Source organism: Nothobranchius furzeri, chromosome 3 (assembly GCF_043380555.1).
Source record: "Nothobranchius furzeri strain GRZ-AD chromosome 3, NfurGRZ-RIMD1, whole genome shotgun sequence".
Taxonomy (NCBI): Eukaryota; Metazoa; Chordata; class Actinopteri; order Cyprinodontiformes; family Nothobranchiidae; genus Nothobranchius; species Nothobranchius furzeri.
In genome coordinates, this window is record NC_091743.1 from 35608860 (window position 1) to 35621331 (window position 12472).

The 12472-nt window shown below is 47.1% G+C and overlaps 1 protein-coding gene across 1 annotated transcript; it reads left to right on the top strand.

Moving 5' to 3' along the window:
* Positions 1 to 8518: 8518 nt before the first annotated feature.
* On the top strand, positions 8519 to 9403 carry LOC129159757 (putative ubiquitin carboxyl-terminal hydrolase 41). Its single transcript, XM_054736950.1, has one exon. It carries the CDS (start codon positions 8519 to 8521, stop codon positions 9401 to 9403), a length of 885 nt encoding a protein of 294 aa, XP_054592925.1.
* Positions 9404 to 12472: the final 3069 nt, after the last annotated feature.

The window sequence follows — 12472 nt, forward strand, 5'->3', positions numbered from 1 at the left end:
AAACAACATACACACGATATGATGAGCAGTGTGGACACCGTGGTAACCGCTCTGGTAAAAAAATGTATATGTTTAGCAACCAAAAAAACACAGGCTGAGCTGATGCTAGAGCAAGAACAAAAACAGTATACCGAAGAATTGGACAGGTTAAAATGTAAACACATGAAAGACATCCAAACGCGAGATGATAAAATACAAGAGCTAGAAAACACTTTGACACTGTTTACCGACAAGCTAAAGGATGACGAGTACAAGTATCGCACAGAACTAGACGAATACAAACAAAAAATTAAAGTTTTAGAAAGGAAAGTGGCTCAGACGAACAAAAAATTCATACACGTAAAAAAAGAACACACGGACTCATCGGCCGCATACGAAGCCTTAATAACTAATGAGAGAGCGCTGGCTTCTCGAGTAGATCAGTTACAAGATGAGATTTCTGTTTTACGTGCCCATTACAAGAGTGAACTTGACAACGTTACTCGTGAAATAGATCAAGCGCGCGATGATTTACGTCGGACTTTAGATGATAAAGTAAACGTAACCAGCCAGCTAGAGACTGCTAAGATGATGATAGCAACATATAGCAACCAGGAACAACGATTTCTGCAAGACCATGAACGAATTCTGCAAGAACATCATATCGTTATGAGTGAGCTGAGTAAAATTAAAGATACGATTAAAATCACGTCCCGCCTGTTAGATATAGACTTGATGAACCACGTGCAAAATATACCAGCGGCTGTGGCCGAAAGACCGCGCTTATCCAGCGTGCATATGCACAACGTGTTACAGCGAACCTGCGTGCGTACAGTATCCAGTTCACAGGACGTAGCGGACTTAACGGTTAATGCTGAGAACGGTTGTCTCTATTACGAGTACGAATGTGCACTATTGGACACTATAAGAACCCTCGCCACAGAACAACTGCCTATGGACGGCATCTCGGATATACAAAAAACCCCCATCAAACGCAAGATGATAACGGCCCCTGATAGAGAATCCAAAATTATAAAACCAGACATCCCTTGTCTTACCGCGACTAAGCGCGAAGCCGAAGCACAAGACGTACACCCTTGTTCTGCCAAGATTAAGCACGAAGCCGAAGCACAAGGCGTACACCTGTGTTCTACCAAGATTAAGCACGAAGACGAAACACAAGGCGTACACCCGTGTTCTGCCAAAATCGAGCACAAATATAGATCACAGTACGTGCATCTTAAATGTAGGTTCACCGTCGAGGACTCCAAGGCTATGGCGCACATGCCAATTGTACCGGTGTCTGAGCCAATTATGGAATTGGTGTGTACTAGCGCTGATGCGAAACTTGTTCAGATTGATATATTGCAATCGCACGTGAGCTTGGCTATTGCTAAACTGTTGACGCCGGATGATGATCAACTGATTCAAAGAAACACAGAATGTCAGTGTCATTGTTCGGAATTCACCTCTATGAGCGAGCTATTAAGTTGCGCGTTCTTGGTGTACTGGTCAAATGTGCCTGCATATGAAGTGTACGGAGAGACCCACAAGGACAGAGCGCTATTCATCGTAGTGATCAACTCGCTAAAACAGTACTACTTGATGGCCACCGCAAAAAACGACATGATCTACAATTTCGATTTAGCTCAAACGCACAAGGAACTCTTGACCAAGCTTCCGACCGATCAAATATTTACACACACTGCAAATACGTGCATAGGTCCCTCTGCAACCTGCATATCAGTTCCACTGAAAGAGAGAAGTGTACATACGATTTGTAGTACTGCTATAATTTTACAATAAATCATCTGTATTATAGTCACGTGCTAGCTTTCGATGATTTAACGACGGTAAGGTGCTTAGTGTATCGCGAAGTCTACCGGGTCTGTACAGCGTTAGTTGGTCTGTCGAATCACACGTAGGTAGAACCGTATGTTGAATCGCTACAGCTGAAATTTGGTATCAACCTAGGTCGGCGTGAGGGTGCGATGTTAGGGCCGTTGTCGCTACATACGTGCGCTTGGGTCGCCTGTGAAAGCGACTGGGACAGTTCGGCCAGCACCAGTCCTGACGTCGACGAGGATGAGAACGATCGACTCTGGGACTCTTTCAGTAAGGTCGAAGATCCTTACAACCTAATGCGTTTCACCAGCACATTGACCACCGCACCTAACCAGTCAGAGCTTCTCCCCGTCATCTCCTCCACATCTGCCACAAACACTGAGACGAAGGAAAGTAACTTAGCTCAATGGGCGGACGGGAAAACAGAGATGTTTCTAAACCCCTTCAGTCGAACGGGTAGTCTATACGGCGCAGTAAACACGCAGACATGGCCACAGACCGTCTGCACCACCACCCGGGCTGCTGTAACCATAGTAAATGCAAAGCAACACAACCATCTGGATAGAACACTGGTTACTTGGAAAAGAGCTATGTCCACACTGTCTAGAGACGAAAGTATCAAGAGCATCATCAAACATAAGACGGTACTGTCGTCGACTGTGTTTCACGTACACTTTTCTCCACTGGTTCAGATCCACGTTATGCATACATGGTCGTTTGCTCGCAACACCTCTCGTAAAGGGCAATGGGAAGAACAGGCCCGAGATCGAGACCGATTCAGACAACGCATCGTGGAGACGGAGCGAGTCGTCGGTAATTGTTTTACGCCGTTACACAGAGAGAAAATGAGAAGATTCCTAGCCGTATAGAGCAAACTGTCATCATAGTCATCGTGTCGATGTGTCCCTAACGAACTGATAAGTGTAACGCGGCTACCGGCTGCTAGTGGATGCTGATACATTAGAATAGCCCCGAGCGTAAAACCTCTGGTCTATTATGTAGTATATAGATCTGTGAGACTTATACGAATATTATTTTTTTTTTTTGTTCGGGCGATATCGCTTTACAATGATTATGCCGGCCTTTATGACCACTGTATGTACGATCCTTTTTGTATCATTTGTCATGAATAAAACTGCGTTTTATCACTTTGGCTTCCTTGTATTATTTGAACTTACTCAGTCGTCTTACACATGCACACGTGTACCCACGAGGCCAAAGAAATATCACACGTTGTAAAATCAGTGTTTTTATTGACATGCTGATTACACTTTATACGTTTAACATGTACATCATACACCGTTGCACTTTATACACATCAATATCCATTTCCAAACCACTGTTGACCAAAGTCCATTCCCGATTCAGATAGCGGTGAGTTGTTTGTATGATGATACAAACAACCTGTTCCAAAGACACACGTACCCAACGGCTCGTATTTACAGGGAATTGTATTTGCCAACATGTCGGTGTATCGTCTTCGCAGTACGCGTTTTTTCTCAGCGTCCTCTACCCAACATGTGGACGGTATAAAGTAATAAGATACAGTACGGCACAGGGGACAGCTTTTCAAGGTTATGTTGGGAAAGTCACGTTTGAACCGTCTCCACATTCGTATGCACGACAAACAGAAGCAATGGTTACAGTTGGGTAGAATCGCAAACACGCGTTCTGCCGGACGTTCCTTAGCGGTTATCATGTCCATGCATATGCCGCAAGTCATGCCGGAGTAACGCTCCGTCGAGTCCTCGTCCGTCGTGTAAACTCCTTTCACAAAATACCCCGTGCGCGTACGTTGTTGAGTCACAGGTTGAGTCGTAGACATGATCGTTGGTCACATGCGCTGTTACCGTGGCGTCTCGTCTGTTTCGATTTGATGTAGACCCTCTTCATGAGCGGTTCGGTGACAATGGTTTCACGTAGCAGCGTGCACGTTTATGACATTTAATAAGCACGTCGTATTTATCGTGTCCGTTGTAGACCAGCATTTACCGGATACAACACACCGAACATCCTTTTATAGCACACTCGGTCAAGTGTACCGTGTGAGACATATACTTTTGTCTGGGAACTGATCATCTTTGATTACACTACATGGTCTCGTGTCAGTTAGTCGCTATCCGAGTGGGATCGGTAGCCGCTGAGCGGTTTTGATGTGGGTTGGGTCGCGTTCTTAGTACGTGGAGGTTCTAGTGCCACGCCGATGGGTGGTTCTAGGTACATTCTTCGCTCAGGCGGAGGTCTTATCATGAGATTGTCATCCCGAGGCGCAGCTTTTGGTACGTTGTCAACGTATCTCTTTTGATTACGGGTATTGACACGCGGAAACTCGCCGTCGTTATAGTCTTGTTGTGCTGGAGGATACGGAGTGTCATGCTGATAAGCTAGCATTCTTGGTTTTTCGTTATGTTCCGGTTGTTGCCGGCGCACGCCACTCGAAACACTTTGAAAATCAATCGATGGCGCGGAGGAGTGGCTGCTGAACGCTACAGTTTGCAGCCAGCCTGCGGGTATATCAGTTAAAGGCAATTGCCGCTGACCTGAGCAGCGCCCGCCGATTCCGCGGTTCTCGGCGGCGCTGATACAATAACGGAAAAGCAGATAAACGTAATATCTAGCCAGTTTCCCTCCGTCCACAGTTATGGCTAGTGGTATACCGTTGTTGTAATGACCCGTGCTGTTACACTCCATTGAATGCAAGGACTCTACGTCCGCCTTGGGCACAAACAATCTATCCACTCTTGTCCACATGTCTCTTAGCAGTTGCAGACTAGACTGTAGCGTGGCCACGTCGTTAAAGAAATAGTTGTGTAGATAGCCCGTCGCCGGAGATCCGCTGATCACCAAGCATTCGAACAGATCAACGGTTCCCGTGTCTGTGAACTCTATTTCTTTGCGGGATTTCATCGTCTATTTACCTGTCCGCTCGGTCGACGTTCGATACACTTGAGCAAGTCGCTTACGATGACTGCCAAGGCCGGAGTAGGTCGCGGCAAGCGCAACGTTGAAATACTATTGAAACTAGTGGAGAACTATAAACTCCTCCACCTGAAAACCGTCGCTTACAACGATCTATACGGGGTGTTGGATACTGTGTCTACTGGACAAGTCGATTTTACGGTCGCGCAAAACTATGATACGGTAGTGGAACTACACAGGTACGTCATCGAACACGCACGCACAGACGTTCTGGTGGCGGCTATTTGTGACAATATAGTGTTGACCGAAGGTGTGAAATACCTAATAGTGTACATATCTAATGATAGAGCGTCAACGCGTAAGTACAACTCTATTGTGATATTTCTAACAACAAAGGCTAAAGCCGTCGCGCCATATAGTCGTGAGGTGCAGTGCGTGATTGACAACCTCAAGACTTCGGTCACAAATCAAGTGACCCAACAGACGTTTCTGTTACATTTCTACACGCGACAAAGGGAACAAATAGAGCCCACGCAACAAGACACGCGACCCGTGCTTCGCGTACACCAACCTGCCCACTACAACACGGTCACTCCACGAATATGCGCGGGTACGACGCCCGCGTTCAACAGACAGTACGTAGATCCAGGCGAACCAACCGTCGAAGTGAATCCTTGGACCCTGTACAGCGGCGTGACCGTAGATCAACGCGACAGCGTCGATTTACAACCGCTGCTCACCGATGTCAAGCACGTGTTGGGCCGAGGCGGATTCGGAGTAGTGGTGACGATTCCCAACTCGACCGTTGTCGCCAAAATCAGCTTGTTTCCCGAAATGGTCGACTGGAGCGTGCCTTTTATAGAAGACCGATTCTATAGGTACGCTCACGTGGCAGCGCAAGTCGAAGAAATCATGTTGGGAGTTTCTATGAAACATCCAAACGTTTTGCGTACACTCGGAGGCTACTGGTGTGAAGCGCCCCAGTACGCTTTAGGTGGGAGGACCGTGATTCTAATGGAAAGGGCAATGTTTTCTCTTTATGAATTTATGGCTAGATTGAACGCAACTAAACCCCCGAATGTGAACCGATACACCGCCGTGTGTCCGATAATAGAATATGACACGCTCAAAGGGCTCGAGTATCTACAAAGGCTGAACGTACAACACAGAGATATGACTCACAGAAACATACTCGTGTGCCATCAGCCGGGCCGACGGCCCATCGAAGTGGTGTTCAAAATAAGTGATTTGGGGACCGCTGCAAACTACTCCACACCAGACCAACACAGAGGCAATAGGGTGCACATGCCTCCAGAATGTTTATGGTGTTTGAATTCTACCACGGCCAGCGACGTGTTTAGCTGGTATTGTATAATGTGGGAATTATACACTGGTACGCCTTTAATCAAATACAGAGCGTCGCCGTCTACAGAGTTCTGCAAGAAGACGTACGCGACCAGCCTCGCCCAGCTGCTCGGTGTTTATCCTACCGTTGAGCCAGACGTGTCGTTCGAAAGTCCGTGGATGAAAGCGTTCGACGCTAAGGGCGTATACGCTAAATACCAGCACGTTAGACCGACCACGGACGAGATCCTACAAGCGCTGAATGACATGAGTCCCGATGTTCAGGACAGAGCGTTTGTGACCATGGGCCTGTTGTGCATAACCCTGTTTCCTCAGGAACGTTGGACTCCTACGCGCTTGTTATCGTTGAACCGTTACACGAGCCTGGCGAAGGACATCACGAAAGCTACAGTGCCACAATGTACACTTCCATTCAAGTTGCACATCGGGGCGTATAAGATCACCGATGCAATTATACCAAACGATTGCATTACCGGAGACGTGGCGGCCACGTTTGCCGCGAAACACGTCACCGGTTTTAAGAGTGACTGTAAAAAATACTACGGGCTCGACGTGTTACGGATAGCGCCCGAGTTGCAACCCATAGAGTGGTATAAGCAAAAAGAAAAGGCTCTGGATCATCTACACAGGACATTCTACCTGAAGCGTAAACTGAGCTATGATCCGGAGCGCGCGTCTCTAGATGTGACAGGACTTCAGTCTGTGGATCATTCTACGCACGAACTTGAGCCTAACGCGATACGTACAACAGATCGATGTTGTAACGCGAGCGTGAAACGAGACTCGCTAGCCGACGGACAAAGATCAGAGACAAGTCAACATCAGCGGTTCCAACATCAATCGCCGGACAAACCGGTTATCGATAATGACACGCGGAAAAGTGCGGCGGTGGACAACGTGCGTCCCGCAGATCAGCTCAGCTGCACTACCAACGCAGCACACGAAGCCTCTCGGGTCTGCGATGCGAGCTCGTCGGTCACATCGGCTCCGCGGCCAGCAGTACCATCGGTGGTAGCGGAAGCACGACTAGACCAGCTACCTAACGGGCAAAGACCAGAGTCGAGTCAGCCTCCGCGTTCCGTAGATCAACCACAGGCCCCACCGCCGGCTATAGACACTACCGGCACATACAATAGCAAGTGTGTTATGTGTAATAAACAAGCAGAAGGCGAACCGCCTGTTACGTTAGTGATCATAAAAAATGCCACCGATGACGATATAGCTAGATTCGAACGAGAGGTTGTAGAACCATCGTGTCAGCTTACGGTCGACCACCCTTTACTTTTCGCGGGACCTAGAGAGGCGGTGTACAATAGCTCGCGGGCTCATAATCTGTACGTGTTTCAATACGGACAATATTTTCGAGCCGTGACAGCTATCGACTGGACACCACAAGACAACAATGCGTTTTATGCGTGTTTACTGCAGGTTCTGGTGACATTGTTACATGCTAGACAACATAAACTGCTTCCAATCCACCTACGCTTGGACCATTTGTTGGTGGGACAAGGGACTGTAATGATTGATATTGTGAGATACATCTTAGGGCACGTTCATCAAACATCCGACTATCGAAAATTCTTGGGAGAGAGCAATTCTACCGCATGTCGCGTGTGTGTGGATATGCTTAGAAAACACGTCCCTGACTCTCCGTTGGTCGCGTCGATAGAACAACGATACATGGGATCCGATGGTGAAACGGACTTGATACGCTCCTTGATATCGGAAGTGTCTACGGTTACTGGTATCATCGGCGTAGAAAGAACGCTACCTGTTATCGTGTCGGTAGCGGACACACATGTCACATTCAAACATTACACATTAGACACGCCGAACTGGACGCGCCAACCCCCCGGCGAAAGCAACACGAAGGACTGTACGGGTAAGGTTCTCGTGTACGGTACGCCGGCGCGTATTAGGATGAATCGTTTTTCTAAGGTGGCGTGTCGTGCTGAGACCGCGCACCAAAATGAGAGCGCGACAGGCGCTATCGTGAGAAATATAATATTGCGTTTACGAGTTAACGCGTTGGGTATGGCAGCGATCACCGTCGCCACTTTGGACTGCACGCAGGGTCTGACTACAATACGTTTGTGTACCACGGCATTAACCTCTGTGCCCCGTGTAGATAAACTGGACAGAGGGCTATTTCGCGGACACGCAAAGAAGGATATATACACGCACGATGCCTCCAAGGCAGTACAGTGGGCACCTGTGATAAGACTCACCAAAGTCCATACTCCGGGTCCCGTGCCAGAGCTTACGTCCTGGTACTATAAGGTGACCATATTAATGGTATCCCTAGCTAATGTACCAACACCAACGGACACTGGCGTCATTAACTCTATAGAGAAACTGTTCAAAAGCGTCTCCTTACATTGTACAACCGACTATTGATACGCGACGCGTCATGAGGGGATTGGTGAACAACGGATTGGTGTGCGCAACAAATAGCGTTCTCCAGTGCCTCTACGCCACTCAGGAGTATAGAGATACACTGTCTCACGAAAAATACAACACCAACAACGGAACTGTGCCGGGAGAATTGCATCGTTTGTTCCGTGCACTAGCCAACCAAACATCAGACTCAGCGTGCGATTCGATGCCATGTGTCATTGCATTGGTTACATGTATGTACGCTACACCGCAAGTCGGCGTAATGGACGACGCCGACACCGTGTTTAAGTGCTCCTTAGTCGCGTTAGCCGACGCCGGTGATCCGGCGTGCAAAGAACTATCCGAACTTTGGATGATAAAAAAGAAAGAAAAGTTCACGTGTTCCCAATGTAAAACCGAACGCGTTATGAATACTGTGGCCAGCGATATAACCGTTAACCCAACGCAAGAGCCTTTAACGTGTCTACAAGAGTATATGAACACGTACTCTGAATCCTACACTGTGACAGATTGTTATTGCAACGTATGTAAGCGAGACACTGAGTTGAGCGTAGTCACGACATTTGTCGAATTACCGAGACTACTGTGCGTTAAGATTGCAAGGGTGCGTACAAGTACACGAGATAAGAGTGTTACCGTATACAGAAATACAGCCAATGTAAGATTCGCAGCGCGGTTGTGTTGCAATAACCTGCTGGCCAATGCACAATATGAATTGTATGCGGTAGTACTACACACAGGTGATCCTGTAACCGGTCACTATTCGGCCATTGTGAAATCAGATCAGACGTGGATGTACGTCTCTGATAGTTTTGTGAGACCTATGGGCATGCACTTTTCCTTCGATAAAATTGGCACCACAGCGTACATGGTACTCTACAGACGCACGCCACAATGATTGTTGATGAATTGACGGCAATATTACCGGTTTGGTTTCACGTATTGTCTGTATGCATTTTTGTGATTGTAAATTAGAAACTTTGTATGTATATTACTCTTTGTGGGATTACAAATTCAAACACTCTGTATGTGTATTACTTTTGTAATTGCGAATGAAAACATCAATAAAGAAAGCCCACCACGAAATCAATTGTGTGACATCATTTATTTCAGTTATAAGCACTTTAAAACAATCACAATAGCGCTGGGGTTAACACACATACACCAACAGGAAAAAAGTCACGAAAATATCTATGATAACACACATTATTTGTTTATACCAAAGTAATGCAATATGGTATTACTACTACCCGTGCGTATACGCTTAGCTGCCGGTTCTTCTTCGCACTGTTTCTGCGTACTCAAGTTACATAGTGTATGGGTACTCTTATCAAATGATAGTTGGTTAGGGGATAACGTATTGGCTAACGTCTCCAAGTACTTGATCATGATGTGACCTTGTGGATCCGAGTGGCCTTTCTTTTTTTCTTTACACTTAGACATAGTGTGCTAATGTTCACATAGTTACACCACACTGGGCTTCATCCACATCCGGATCAGATGTAGGGTTTGCAATCAAGCCGTGCTTTGAGCTTTCCACGCAGGGAGAGGTAGAACGTTCTCTCCTTTTCGCGTCACCACACACCCCGCTCTTCCTATGAGTAAAAGTAGTTTCGGGTTCGTGACGATTACTGCGACCCTTGTCTTTCGTCGGCTTGTCTCTACCCGGTCTAGAGGAACCGTCGTCGGATTCACGACGGTGGCGTGATCTAGAGGAACCGTCGTCGGATTCACGACGGTGGCGTGATCTAGAGGAACCGTCGTCGGATTCACGACGGTGGCGCTTTTTATATTTTTTGGTCTTGTAACTCCTTCGTGAAGTTGATGACGAACAACAGCTCCGTCGTGAGGTTGACGATGAGCAAGAGTCAGATGTCCGGTGTCTTTTTGTTGATCGTCGCTCACGATCACGTCTGGTTTTATCAGCGCGTGACCCGTCGTCGCAGCGAACGCTCTCTCCTGTGGGTTTGCGTTCGCTTTTTGTGTCCAAGTCATAACCCTCATCCGCTGATCCGTGTTTTATAACGCTGTGGACAAGCTTAGACTCATCATCATCATCATCATCATGTTCTATATCGGACGTGATCATCACAGGGATCCTTGCTCGTTTACGCACCCTGTGGCTGTCTTCGTCTTCGTCCGATTCAAGCGCACGCTTGTACGCCTGTTGGCCACGATGTGCACGTTTCTGAGACCTCCTGCGTTTAGTGTGTACGTATTTCGATTCAGGGTCACTGCTCTCCGCAACGGTGAGCTCATCTGTAGAACGATCATCGATACCTTCTATGTCAGTCATAGTAGGTTCTTCCTCTTCTGAAAGTTCCATGTTATCTTGTTCCATGGTATCCGCTAAATATTCACTTGTGTAGTAGGGCTCATTACAACCGTCTCGATTTTCAGTCAATTCGCTGTCGTATACATCGGCGTCATCGAATTGTGTCGTCGGGTCATGCATACTGTGATGACAATCGGCCTTTGACGTTGTAGGTTTATTTTTGTGGTGTTGCATATACGCAAGAAGCCTTGGTTGCGTTAATTTAAAATGACCGTGGATATTGTCTAGCCAGCTCTCCGTCGATGCTGCTTCCAGACGGCGGATGAGTGCCAAGCTGAGTTTATCGGTTAAAGAGTGGCGCTTTAGTTGTTTCACCAGGACGGGGTTATTGATCACCCATTGCGTCAGCACATCCTTTTTGTATGGCAACAGGCTTTTCGACAATCCAAGTATATCGCACACAACTTCTCGGCGGTCGATGGCGGAGTACAACCATGCTGTGCTTTGTAGTATAGTTCCAAGGTGTTCAATCCAGGTGTTTATATGAGGGTTATCGGGTATTATCATTACATACTCGCTGTGAACCTTTGTTGTTGGACTGCTGACCGTTGTTCGTTGTGGTGACGCTCGTTTCGGCGAGGCGGATGGTCTCTGCTCGGTTGGTTTCTTTGGTGACGTTTGTTTCGGCGAGGTGGATTGTCTCTGCTCGGTCGTTTTCTTTGAAGATGCGGGCGGGCCAGCCAAGCGTGTAGCGTCGCCTGCATTCGACGTCTTTTCTTGCACATTGCTATGGACCTTTGCTGTTGGACTGCTGACCATTGTTCGTTGCGGTGACGCTTGTTTCGGCGAGGTTGTTTGCTTTGACACGCCAGCCTCCAACGTTTTTTCTTGTATGCCGGCGCCAGTCTTTTTAAGCTTACTTATCTTATTTTGGTACACGCGTAGATTATGCAACAACACTTTTGTGTCCAATATGTTCGTTTGCGTATCAGCACTGGAAATGTTTTTCTGAGTTTTGCAACCTTCGTGTATTTGTTTAGCGTACGTGTAACAACATTTATGTCTGGCATACTACTGTTGGTACATGAGGCTGCTAATACCGAACGGATTGAGTCATTTGTGCGTAGAAGACTTAGCCAATCGCCCTCATGTTGTATTTCCAGTAGCTGTATGTTTTTTGCATTCATTTCACGGCGATACGTTTCGTTGCTGGTGTAGGCCGCGTATGCTTGCGCATATTTTTCGAACGTAGACTGTGGACATAGCAATAGTTCTGCTATAGCAAACGCGTTTGGTATTTTGTTATCCATAAACCTTACACCGAGTTCCAATATCTCACTCATAACAGGTTCCAGTGAACTTACGATGTGTCTTGGCATGTAATTGCGCCAGTAGTTGGTGGCTGGAACCACTCGTTTCACAAACGCTGTCACAGCTGGCATAATTATGTCTTGGTGTAATTCCAGGCCGCTCAAAAATGTTTTCACCTGCCCGAGTGCCTGTAACGTGTGGTGACAGCGCTTGAGGAGCACACCGCTACCTTTCACCATAATACACTGAATTGCTCTACAGAAGCGTGCGGTGGTAGATACGTACAATATGCGTTTGGACTTCTGCGCGGATCGCTTACAAACAAGGTTAGCGCGTATCTTATCACCTTGACATTTACCATTCCGTCTACAGTACACCACT